This window comes from Pezoporus flaviventris, unplaced genomic scaffold (genome assembly GCF_033815535.1).
Source record: "Pezoporus flaviventris isolate CSIRO_AGI_PZ_B2104156 unplaced genomic scaffold, CSIRO_AGI_Pfla_v1 ptg000045l, whole genome shotgun sequence".
Taxonomy (NCBI): domain Eukaryota; kingdom Metazoa; phylum Chordata; class Aves; order Psittaciformes; family Psittacidae; genus Pezoporus; species Pezoporus flaviventris.
Window position 1 is genome coordinate 16,641,810 of NW_026892593.1, and position 13,382 is coordinate 16,655,191.

Consider the following 13,382-nt stretch of genomic DNA (forward strand, 5'->3'; position numbering starts at 1 on the left):
TCCCCTAAAATACACTGCAGATAAAAATTCAAGTATTCAAGTATCACAAACAGTTGGGAGGTTAGAAAGTTAAGAGTTAGAAATCTATCAAGAATATTACCTTCACTGTAGAACTCTATCTTTTTCAACTAACACTAGTTTTCTAGAGTGTCCAGATAAACCCTGCATGCTCCAATTGTGCTGACATTCATACTTACAGAACACCATGATGACTAAACAATGTATTTTAGCTCTAGCTGGCAGCAGTGACATGCAATGGCCAGTGCACGTTGGATGCAGTCCTGCTGCCTATTAGGCAATGGGGAAAAAAAAAAAAAAAGAAAAGAATGCTTTTATCTTGAAGATGTTGGCACCTTGACAGCTACAGCGATGACAGGGTCTTTTGTCCAAACTTTAAAAACTCTTGTATCCAAGACACAATCAAATCTTCAGTACTCTGAAGGGCATCACCTTTAAAGTATGCTAGAGAAACTTCAGAACAGCACAACTTCTCACTTTGTAAGGACTGCAGATTTTGTTCTTCTTGTCATGTCAGCCAATACTGAAAGAATATTAAAATGTTACAGTTGTTTTAATAGACTGAAATATGGAAATCAGCGACAGCACCAGACACAGCTGTAAACTGTATTAGGAAAAGGGGCAAAAAGACTGTAGCCAAGCAAATAAGTAATTAAGCCCTCTGTTTTCAATGAATGCTAGGTACTGGTTTGCTCTAACACAAACTACCATAGATCTAAAACAGGATCATCGTTTATCCCTTTCGACCAACTTAGAGGTATCAACTTTTTCTTTTGTCTTTTTTTTTACACAAAATTGGGGAGCTATTCGGGTATTTAACTGATCTGATCTCTTTGAATAAAAAAGAATTTATAAAGTCCTGTGCCACTGAAGAGAACAGGGCTCAAAACCTAGAACCTTTTGATCACAGTTCCAAGTGTTTCAGCCAGTACTGTATCTGAAAGGCTCCTCTCGCAAGCATGGCACTGCAGTACTTCTGCTGGTTATGGTGAAATTTCTTCTCCTCCCTTCACTGTGCAGTTCTCAGTATTTGCCATTTTCCTTTTTGCACAGAGCTTCACCACACAACTACTGTACCCTCTGCATTCTGCATCAGTGTCAACAAAACCCACTTAAACTTTAGTCACTACTCTAAAAATCTTCTGGGTCCCTTATTTTAGGTTCTCTTCATTTTATGTTCTTGATTGCATAAAAAGTCTTGAGTCATTTTTGTGTATATACAAGCACACAGAAAGATTGGGTAGCCAAAGCACAAGTCACAGGCCAAGATCTTCTAATGGTAGGTAAGGTACAAAGGTACTGTACAAAGAAATTCCTTCTAATTTTAAAAGTGCATAGGAAACCTACACAAATACTGCTGGAAATAGAACAATGCTGACAAATATTACAGGCTTCTGAAAAGGATTTACAAATTAACAGTTTCTATTGTAAGTTACGCCAAAAGATATCACGGCATGAAAATCAAATCAAATCATGAGATGCTACAAAGAACTACTTACTTCCACCACTGAAATGACCACTGAACGAGGTCAGACTGCCTGAAGCAGCTATAGCAGACAATAGGTCATTTGTCAGGGCTGTGCCATGTAAGCATCCCCACAGTAAACAGAAAGATAAAAACAGATTTACAATTACAACTTGTCAAGAGACAATGTGATAATAAAGTACATAAACTTGTCATAGTCCTGCTTTTGTATCAGTAATTAATAAAAAATGATTCTGTCCTGGACCAGTTTCCCTAGCACTGAACCCAGGCTCACACCCATGTTCCCAAACCTAAACGCAGAAACACAGAGCACTGAATCTCAGAGAAACCAGCAGTTAAAATGCTTTAAATGAATACATCTAGAAGTGGAGGCTGTGGCTCCTTCAGCACCTTTCTAAAAAGCTCACTGACTACAGACATTCGTATACATTTCTCCTCCCATCAGTTTCATCTCAGTTACTCCAGAGCAAGACACTGGAACCTGTGTGTAATTACTGGCAACCAGAATTTCTTCCAGTCTAGCAACTCTACAGAACTCTAAAAGAGTTAACAATCTGCAATGCACTCCTAGCCATTCCTTACCTAAATAATGCTGAGCTAACCATACAAGTAGAAAATAAAAGGTTGCTAAAGACAACTGCTACTCTAGTCTGATTCTAATCACAGACCATGTTGCCTTTCTACAACAGGTGTGAAGCAGTTTCCTATAAAAGTATACACTGCTGCCCAACTTCCTAAAGCACCTCCTGTAACAGTCATATGAGGCACTTTCCACTTATATTACTGGGATGTTAAGCTCATCAACTCAAGAACTATGTTTTGTGAAACGCTTTTTGTTCAACAGAATCTAAAGAGGGCTTACACAAGACACCTAAAGTGTGTGAAGAGACCTGGTAAAAATGTCAACTACGGAAATAGTAAGCAACTGTCAACAAAATTTGACTTCCTCTAGAGCCACAGCATTAATGATATAAAGACAAAAGTACTTTTTCTTTCTTTTCTTTTAACCAAGTCTATAATAATCTACAACTTCTTCTATGATTTTGAAACTGGCTGCTACTGAGATTAGAGACCAGTGGAGACTACTGATGACTTGTGTTCCTCAGGGATCAGCGTTGGGACCATTGTTCAACGTTTGTCGCTGACATGGACAGTGGGATTGAGTGCGCCCTCAGCAAGTATTCAAGTATGACACCAAGCTGTGTGGTTCGGTTGATACGCTGGAAGGAAGGAATGCCATCCAGAGGGACCTTGACACGCTTGTGAGGTGGGCTGATGCCAACCTTATGAAGCTCAACAATGTGAAGTGCAAGGTCCTGAACCTGGGTCAGGGAAATCCCAAGCACAGCAAGAGAGAACGGATTGAGAGCAGCCCCAAGGAGAAAGACTTGGAGGTGTTGGTTGACAAGAAGCTCAACATAAGCCGGCTTCACTGTGTGCTCACAGCCCAGAAAGCCAACCGTATCATGGGCTGCATCAAAAGGAGTGTGACCAGCAGGTCGAAGGAGGTGATCCTGCCCTTCTACTCCGCTGTGGTACGACCCCACCTGCAGTACTGCGTTCAGCTCTGGGACCCCCGGCATAACAGGGACATGGAGCTATTGGAGTAGGCCCAGAGGAGGGCCACAAAGGCTGGAGCACCTCTCCTGTGAAGACAGGCTGAGAGAGCTGGTGTTGCTCAGCCTCAGGCAAAACTTTTAACACCATGTTCCAGTATTTAAAAGGAGGCTACAAAGAAGATGGAAACTCCCTTCTCACAAGGAGTAAAATGGAAAAGACAAGGGGTAATGGGCACAAGTTACCTCTGGTGATATTCCAACTGGACACAGGAAGAAAACTTTTCACTATGAGAACAATCAGCCGTTGGAATAATGGCTGATTATTATAACCTTCTCCCCAGGGAAGAGGTGAATTCCCCAGCACTGGATACCTTTAAGATCCCACTGGGCACAGTACTGGGCTATCCTGTCTAGGTCATGAATGCGTGGAGACCTCATAGCAGCCTTCCAGTATCTGAAGGGGGCCTACAGGGATGCTGGAGAGGGACTCTTCATTAGAGACTGTAGTGACAGGACAAAGGGTAACGGGTTAAAACTTAAACAGGGGAAGTTTAGATTGGATGTAAGGAGGAAATTCTTTCCTGTCAGGGTGGTGAGGCACTGGAATGGGTTGCCCAGGGAGGCTGTGAATGCTCCATCCCTGTTTGTGTTCAAGGCCAGGCTGGACGACGCCTTGGGTGATATGATTTAGTGTGAGGCATCCCTGCCCACGGCAGGGGGGTTGGAACTAGATGATCTTAAGGTCCTTTCCAACCCTAACTATTCTGATTCTAGATTCTATAATGCAAAGAAAAGTTGGGCTGCATGATCCCCGAGGTCCCTTCCAACCTGATACTCCATAATCCTATGAAAGACTCCTCCCAGCATCCGCTCTGACAGCGGTCCCACCGCTCGGCCCTACCTGCCGAAGCCACTGTGCCGCCTCTCATAAGGCGCCGGTACCCGCCACGCGCCAAGTCCCCACGTGAGGGCCGCGGTAGGCGGAGCAGCCCCGCTCGGTGTCACATGACCCTGGCCCAAGGAAACCCCTCCCCCGCCAACCAGCTGCTGCATGGAGCCCGTCACGGCACACTACTCTTTCACGTGACCGGGAGCGAGCAGCGTGATTGGTCTGCACCGCCGTGGGGACTCGAAGCGCAGCTGTAGCAAGGGGGAGCTGGGGGGTGTTTGTTGCGGGGCGCGTTTGGCCATGTTCGCCCTCCTCGGCAAGGTGCTGGCCTACCTCTGGAGGCGCGCGGATGGCGAGGAAGGAGGAGAGGAGACATGTGCGGCGTCAGGTAGGGGTTCCTGGGCGCCTCGTGGGTTCGCGTCGCTGAAGCCATGCGGGCCGTGAGTGCAGCTTCAGATCTTTGAGGGTGCTGGTGGTCTGGCCCCTCACACGAGCGGGCTGAGTGAAGACCTGCTTACTTAAGGAAGGGATTCAAGATAAGAAGGCAGCCTTTTGACTGCAGAGCGTTCAGGAGTGCGCCTAGCAGCACTTTTTGCTTTTTCAGTATAGGTGTTTTAAGTGTGTTGGATTCCCCATGTGAGTAATGCTGAGAACTTTCTGTCTGAGGTTCAGCTGAGCTTAAACCGTGACACTTGCTCTTGTTCCGGAAAATCTTGAAAATAGCTGTTGACCCAGAGCTTTTGGGAGAAGCTTTTTAGCTTGTGGGTATTATTTTATCTTGGGCTTTTCAATGTATTTGAATATATATATATTTAAGTGTTGGCTTCTACACCTGAAATGGGTCAATCCTGGCTTGACTGAACAGAGAGCTTTGGCTGGAACTGGGGGGGCGGGGGGAAGTTTGTGACCTTTGGAAGAAAGATCACGCAACTGAGGAGGACTACAAGGATGTTGTGAGGCTATGCAGGAAATAAATTAGAAGGGCCAAAGCCCTGCTAGACCTTAATCTGGCTACTGCTGTTAAAGACAACAAACAGTGTTTTCTATAAATATGTTAACAAAAAGGAGGGCTAATGAAAATCTGCATCCTTTATTCGAGGCCAGCAGGATTAGGGAAATAAGTGCCCCCCTGTACTCAGCACTTGTGAGGCTGCATCTTACATCATTTGTTCACTTTTGGGGCCCTGGCTACAGGAGAGACATTGAGATGCTGGAGAAATTCCAGAGCAGAACAACTAACCTGGTAAAAAGGGTCTGGAGCACAAGTCTTATGAGGAGCAGCTGAGTCTTCAAGGAGGGTGGTGGCAGAGTGGGAGGTGCTGATCTCTCATGGGACCAGTGATAGGACGCAAGGTGAAGCTGCATCAGGGAAGTTCAGATTGGACATGAGGAGAAGGTGCTTGACTGGAAGTATGGTCAGTCACTGGAACAGGATCTCCAGGGAAGTGGTCACAGCACCAAGCCTGTCAGAGTTCAGGGAGCGTCTGGATTATGCTCTTAGTCATATAGTTCAGTTCTGGGTAGTCCTGCAAGGAGTAGGGAGTTGGACTCAATCCTTGTGGGCCCCTTCCAACGTGAGATATTCTAGGATTTTTTTTTTTTATGTGGCTTGAAGAATGTTGTTTTTACAATGTAGTTTGTATTTAACTAGCTCTCTTAATTGTTTGAAACCATAAGTTGCCATGAGAATTTAAGACTTAAATGTGAAACTAATTAGTTGGCAACTGTTGGTATCTTCAGTTGAGAAGAGAATGTCCTTTTTATAGGAAGGGTAGGACTTTCAGTAGCATTCATTACTTGTTGCATAGTTCCGTAAACTGAAACAATTTGGTTTCATGTCAGTGCTTTTCCTCTGGCTGCAGGTGATAAAGAATTAAAAACTGTTCAAGGAGTTGTGACAAGATTTTGCTATGATTATGGGATGATAGATGACATGATAATATTCACAAAGGATGCTGTTAAAACAGTTGTGCCCCTGACCGTTGGACAGGAAGTTACTGCCACTGTTGAAGAGGATAAAACATCAGGTGGCTTGAAGGCTATCAGGGTAAGAGGTGAAGATAAATAGTAGTCTCACTTGCTCTGTAAATCCCTTGAGACTTTTCTTTGAAAGTTAATATAGTTATAGTCTCATGAATTCTACAAAATAGAAGACATTTCCAGCTCCTCATCTAATGGTGATAAATTGGTTTGGTATTTTATTATTATTTTATTCCATCTCCTTTAAAATGTGCCTTTAATATTTGTTCTCTGAATATAGGTCTAGATTGGTTGAGCATCTAGACCTGTATCCTCAACCATTATGAAACTATTGGTTGAGATAATTGCATCAGAATTTGCTTAATCAAATGTAGGTCAAACCTCTGTGTATTAACATTTTTTGAGTTTCAAAGTCAATTTTATTGTTGCGTGAATGTATAAAAAAAATAAAAATGGGCTGCAAGTTTACTCTTTTTGCATAGAAGTGAATAAAAACATAAATTTGAAAACTTCCATTGTAAAAAAAAAAGGCAATTTACTGTCATGTGGAGTTATAAAATTGAGATTTTGATACCTTTTTGCTTACTATTTCATTTGTAAACCTACTTCAAGCTTGATTACACATTGTCACATCTTTAAGCTACCATGATTTTTTTGATCATACAGGCTCAGCTCTGAGGTGCCTGTGATAATCCAGCTGAGGAGCTGAGTCTGATGACCCTTCTGCATTTAGATACTACGTAAATACAGCTGGTGCTTGGAGGACTGACAGCAGTGCAGAAGCAGTTGATAACGGAGTGATACAGATCCCATCTTCCTGGCATGTACCCGCTGGCTTAGCTGCAGTATACTTTTAAGTACAGCACTAGATTACTGTACTTCATCTCATAAACGCACCCTGACCACAGTCTGGGCCAAAGCTTGAGCTGCTTTTATAGAGCAAATCACAGTGTAACTAGTTTAAAAGTTAACTTGAGCTTTCTAGTAAATGAATATTGGGTAATGAAGCATCTTACCAGCTCATGCCATCTATAAATAATGTAATCAGCAAACATATTTGTGACATCTGTAGACTACTGAAGAAATGGATTACTCCTGTTACTTGCACAGGCTTTTTTTTAGGATCTGTTGCTGGTTTTGGAATAACTAATCTCATGAAAACTATTTCTGAGATGCTGGCAGTTAATTGTCTACTGGGAGTTGCTTATAGGTGGGGTTTTTTATTCTGGATTTGTTTGGCATCTGTTTTTTAATAATTTATTTCAGGAAGATTTTAAATCTTGCCTGTTTCTATTTTTTTCTGTCCCGTGCTTCCTTTAACTCAAAACAGCAGTAATTCCTGAAGTAAATAAGATGTTTCATACTAAGCAATATTAAGTTGCAAAATGAACTGCAGTTACATACAAAATTGAAGGGATTTTTTTCTTGGCAAAATAGGTCTAATTTTGAAAACAGTGCAGTCTCTCATTGATTAAATAGAACTGAGGAAAGAATGTTAGTGGGGAGCAAGTTTTGTTGTGTGGTCTAAAATGAAACATGAAAGTGAAAGAGAAGGCTCATTTCTAAAATATTAGCAGCTCTAGTTCTATGAGAACCCTAGTGTCTTGTAAGATAACTTTTGTGTATGTCTGTTTGCTTTTTGTTTTGTTTTTTTGTTTGCTTTTTAAGTGTAAGAATGACTTTATGAGACTAAATACAGGAAGTCCAGCAAGCAAATTCAGTGCTGGTTGGTAAAATAGTACTCTCACACGCAGTCAAAAAATATGTTCATTTCAGTCTTTCTCCTTCCTTGTTTTCCATCTGACTGACATATTTTCACAATACTGTTGAAATATTGTCATCACTCCAAAATACATAAACCTGGTAACTGAGAAACTGCACAAGTTGCTCCACAGCAACTAGGATATTTTAGCAGTTGTGGGATGCTTTTTTGTATGTGCTAGATAATGGCCTTTTCCAAATACTGGGGATAAATGTAATGATTTATCTTGTTCCTGTTTGCGATGAGTCATTGTCATGCTTTAAACACAGCCAGCAGGTGCTTTATCAACATCGGATAAAGCCAAAACACAGCGCTGCTAACTACTAGGAAGAAAGTTAACTTCATCCCAGCCAAAACCAGGACAGTTGTAAGTCCTGTGGGCATCTCAGAAGATCTTTCTGGCAATGTAGTTTTTGGCTGGATGAGCAGCTTAAAGCCAAACTTGTGCCTAAAGTTGACTGGACTCCATAGAAAGTCAGGATCCAAAGGCATTCTTGATTTAATAAGCTGAGAGACAAAGATTTCTTCAAAGTACACAGTAGTATGTGAGCTTCTGCAAATGAAAAGGAAAATGGTGTAAGTGCTCTTCTCAAGAATGTGAGAAGGAGGGGAAGGTGGGAAAAAGGCATCAAAGTTACTCCTGGGCAAGAGCAACCATGACTGTAATGGACTTCCTGCATAAGGAGTCTAAGGCTGCCACTTTTGGTCCCAAGATTTTGTCTGTGTTGCTGTAAACCCCTTAATTACAGAAGAACAGCACTAGTCTCCCTTCTCTAAAAGGGTCTGTTCTAGGTGCTTGGTTAAAAAATTGAACTAATTCTGTGTTCTGATAATTCTTGAATTACTTTCCATGTAGTAGCACAAACTTGAGATGCCCTTGAGAGTTTGCTCAAAACAGCTGACAGCATTCCAGTCATAGTCTTTTGGGGGGGCAGAGGGAAGTCTCTCTTTAATCCCTTAGAAGAAAATAAAATAGCTTCCTGATGAGCATAATCATTAAATAGTATACAGAGTTGTGCTTGGCCACCAATACTATCTTCTTCCAAGAAAACTGAATATTGCCTCTTAACTTTTGGTGTTGAAGTAACCTTAAAGATATGGCTCAGATTTCAGAAGTGAGTGCAAGCCCTACAGCCTGAATACTGCCAGCATGTAGGTTTGCGGAGAATCTGGAAGGCACAATTAAAACTTCTTTGGTGTCAGTTGTGTTTTCTGTATTACCTATGTTAAGGAAGAGCATGATCAGCCTTGGGTGGCCCTCTGCTCAGTGTTTTCCCTGTTGAAAGCATTTCCTTAAGTGTACTTGCAAGTATAATTCCATATCTAATTTTAAATGTAAATTTACTAGTCTTCTGTGGAGCAGTGTAATTGCTTATTTGGATTCTGTCCATATGAAGCCATACAAATTGCTTAGGAGAAAGTTTGATATTCTTGGATGTTCTTGGTGAATGTGAAGATAGTATCTGTCAGACTGCAGCAAAACATAATTTTTTCTGTATTTTTTAAGTGAGTTTTAAGGTCATTGAAAAAAATATCATGTAGAAATGGTTCTTTTAATGCGATATAACAATGTTGACTAAAGAATAAATGGTTACATATAGTTTAACAGTAATGTTTGCAAACTCTGGAGTAGAGGTAGGCCTAAGCTATTTATTACTATCTTAAATGGTAATATTTTTTACGTTCAACAAAACAGATTATATAGAAGTTATGATCATAGTACAGTTGAAATTGGACCAGACTTCAGGAAGTTTCTAGTCTAACCTTCTGCTCAAAGGAGGGTCAGCTTGTAGTTGGATCCAGGTGACTCAGGGCTTTATCCAGCCAGGTCATGGAAACTCCACAGATGGAGAGAGACCGCACAGCCTCTGAAGCTTGAACCCATGATGGTGGTGGCTCTTTGGGAGCAATAAAGAGAACTCGCAGTTCTAAGAATTCTAGTAATTAAAAGCAGAGATGCTATATACTTGCCCCAACATAGGTGGGGGTGGAGGGAAATCACATGCACTGATGCTTTATAGCTGGTGTTCTGCAGAGGACTGTTTAAGCAAGTAAACTTACATTTGAGGTGGTGATATGGGGAGTCTATATGAAGCAGTTCTTGAAGTTTTGGGTTTTTTGGTTTGGTTTTTTTTTTTTTCAGATTATTAATGGCAGTCTGAAATACCTACTGTTTATAAATAACATCTTGAAAACATACTTTTTTCTTTCTGAAACAGTGACGTCCTGGTTCCACTTGTGTGCAGTCAGATTGCTGGGAGGGCAGTGGTCCTCTTTGCAATATGAAGAAAATTCTTAAGTAGAACTAAAGCAAGAGAGGCATGAGATATTTGACAATCAGCATGAAACTGTAGTAGCTGTCAGTGTTGCGGTATCCAGCAGACTTCTTAAAAAAGAAGTTAGTGGCTACTGTTTATGGGTTTTGTGTACAAAAATGAACAGCGACAGTGAGCGTAGAAACGTCTAATGAGGAGCTTGACTTCCGTAAGCTGTTTAAATTATGGTATTTATTGTACTAATATATGTTTAACATACAAGCCTAAGTATCAGCTGTTTGAATGTTGGGATTTTTCATATTAATAGGTAGATGCTGCCCAAAATACCTGGGGAGACTCCAGTGATGATGCTCCTGAACAAAATATGAAAACATTAATTGGAAATATTACCTCTGTCTCTAAGAATGGTGGCTATATTAATTGCAATACATTTTTTGCAATGGAAGATGTCTGTGAAGGTGTGTAGGGGATTTCTTTTTCTTACTTGCTCTTCCTTAATTTTTTATATGTATAATAGAAATATCTTCTGATAAACTTGCATTCAACATCCCAAATAAGTTCTAATAGCATGTATGCAGTGAAACAAACATGGGGTTTGGTTGAAGAAAGCTACCTCTTCATAACTGGCATGCAGTCATATAAGCATAAGTTACGGGCATGCAAGTGTATTTTTCCACTAGCATCTCTTGCGTAGTTTGTCATAACCTGTTGGGGAAAGAAATGCTAAGAGAAGTTTGAACTCGCTGGATCTGAATGATGCGTTGTTCTGGCTGGTTATTTTATTTAACTTAAATTAGTTCTGCATGAGAGTAATGCAGAAGACATCAGTTGCAATTAAACTTGAGAAATGTTCTGTCTTACATAGGCTTCGAACCTTATGAAGGTGACTGTGTGCAAGCAAAATATTTTATTAACCCAACAACTTGGAACAGTGAAGCAGTTGCTGTAAAGCCTTTGAGATATAAGCAAGTAAACAAGGTAAATGTTCTGTATATTATTTTTGGCAAGAGGAATCTTGTCTGAAGTGGGGTTTTGCAAGTGGTTTTAAGTTGCTGATATGGGTAGATCTTCTGTAAGACATCTTTAATTAAAAGGTAAAGCATATCACCTCATCCATTTACAAGAGTATGTCTAAAATAACAAAGCCTTTTGAAAAAGCACGTGCACTCTGTTAGAACAGGATGAGTTACTTATTTACAGGCTATCAATTGTTGGATGCTTACTGTTTTACTTACACGCATCCTCATTACAACCAGTGTATTTTTCAAACTTTGAGAAGTAATGACTTTGAAATTTATGTTGTTTTAATTTATCCAAGCGTTTTGGCTTGAAGGCAACTGTTGTCCCCTTTTTCATTTTACTGAAACTACTTGTTACCTCTAGTAATACATGTACTAGGTTTATGGTTTATTGTATTTGCCTTATCTGTAGATAATGAATAATATTTGCATGTCAAGCATAGGAAAAAATTTTTTATGACTGGTAATGTTGAAGTATAAACTAAATAAGTTGGTAAGTCACAAGATAGGTATGATTAAGTCAAATATACATATTGTAGTATCATTTCGGTGAAACCTCATGCTTATCTGAAGTAGTTGTGTTTCTTTACATTTCTAAATCTAAAGATGAGCACAGTGATTCTAGGTTAGATCTGTGTGTTTACCTCCTGTGAGCAACTGAAACTTCAGAATGCGGCTCTGTTAATGCTGGAATGATTGTTGCAGGAAAAAACTGCAATGGTTGGTAATGGTAGCTAGCTTAAGCAGATAATACTCAGTAACAGTGAATAACAAACTGTTTCAGGCTCGCATTTCCAGCATCTGTGGAAGAAGTGGTGCAGTAAATGAGAGTATATTTTTTACTTTGGATTCATTGAGACTTCCTGATGGCTATTCACCGTGTGAAGATGATCTAGTGAACGCAGTTGTGGTGGAGAGCACTCAGTCGTGTTACGTTTGGAGAGCTCTCTGCTTGGTGCCAGTCAGCCAAGATGGGTAATGTTCATTCTTCTGTTCTCTTTCCACTTAATAACAACTAGAGATTAATTGCAGTTATGCAGCTTAAATTCTTCTGCATCTGTAAAGCAAGGAATACTGTGAGTTATCACTAGTTGACTAGAAGGCTAGTTGACTAGTTGATGGGAAGATCAGAGTGTGATACAATTTAGCCCTTGATTTTTTTTCTTCCTTTCCGGAAGGTGAAGATGCCTAGAGAAACAAAACCAGTAGCAGCTCATGGATAATGCTAGGCACAGTTGGAATTTTGATGGTTTTGTTAGAAAAATGCCATGCTCATGCTCTTACCTTGTGTTTCCTCTGTGTTCTTCTAGTGAGGATTTTGCTTCTTGAAAACCATTCTCAGCAAAACTGATGTAAAATAGTTGTATCCTTAATCCATTTTGCTTAAGTTGTAGTAGTCTTCAGGTATCTGTCCTAAACAAGAGTAGTTCAGTGATCTGAGGAGTAGAGATTCTTGGGCTTGCACATACCAAACTGAGAGGTTGTGCAGGTACTATAGAGACTATATGGGATGTGAAGTGGATCTGGACAGATGGCAGAAAAGGTTGAAAAAAGTAGATGATCACTAAGGAGAAGCAGCAAAATTTTGTGGAATAAACAACTACGTAAATGTGGAAAGGAACGACTAGTCAGTAGCAGTTCTGCAGCAAAGATCTGGAGTTTGGCTTGCGCGTTTGGGTGTCTGTTCTGTGAAAAGCACAAGCACAGGCCAAATGTGTATAGATAGGGCTGTTACCTGTAAAATGTGTCACTCAGTGCTAACAAGACTTTGGTAGGGTTACTGAGTGTGATTGTGCAGGGCAAAAATAAGCTGTTGACAAAGTTGAAAGTCCTAAGGAGAGCAAAAAGGGCATCCGGATACCTCTCCAACAGTGTCTTTTGGAGATCTTGCCAGGAACTGTGAAGAATGGAATAAGCAGTTTTCACTGGAGAAAATGGATGCAATAGACTTAAATTATACTTAAATAAAGCTTGAAGTTTTTACATCACTTTGCACAATAGTACAATTTGTTCACTTGTTTTCCAATTGGACCAATTTTTAATGATGGATTTTTATACAGAAAATGCTTACTAAAGCCAAGTTACAAAAGTACACTTTCAGGTTGATTTCTCAGGTTTACTTTATTTCCTACCATATCAAAAACTTGAGGTTGCTTAAGCTGCAGTGGGAGACATCTAGTGGGCTTTGCTAGTAAATTGATGTAGCTAATAGAAAATGACCACAGCTGTTTTTTGTTTTTTTTACTTTATTATATTAGATGACCTCATAGCAGCCTTCCAGTATCTGAAGGGGGCCTACAAGGATGCTGGGGAGGGACCCTTCATTAGGGACTGTAGCAACAGGACAAGGGGTAATGAGTTCAAACTTAAACAGGGAAGTTTAGGTGAACTAT

General features: G+C 40.4%; 1 protein-coding gene across 1 annotated transcript in view; it reads left to right on the plus strand.

Annotated features, from left to right (window-relative positions):
- The first annotated feature begins 4,252 nt into the window (after positions 1-4,252).
- The window catches only part of MOV10L1 (Mov10 like RNA helicase 1), a 32,599-nt gene continuing 23,469 nt past the window's right edge, over positions 4,253-13,382 (plus strand). Inside the window, exons 1-5 of the mRNA XM_061467075.1 lie at positions 4,253-4,340; positions 5,815-5,999; positions 10,278-10,428; positions 10,836-10,948; positions 11,774-11,964. Of these exons, the coding sequence (XP_061323059.1) occupies positions 4,253-4,340; positions 5,815-5,999; positions 10,278-10,428; positions 10,836-10,948; positions 11,774-11,964 (728 nt within the window). The remainder of the gene's footprint in view (positions 4,341-5,814; positions 6,000-10,277; positions 10,429-10,835; positions 10,949-11,773; positions 11,965-13,382) is intronic.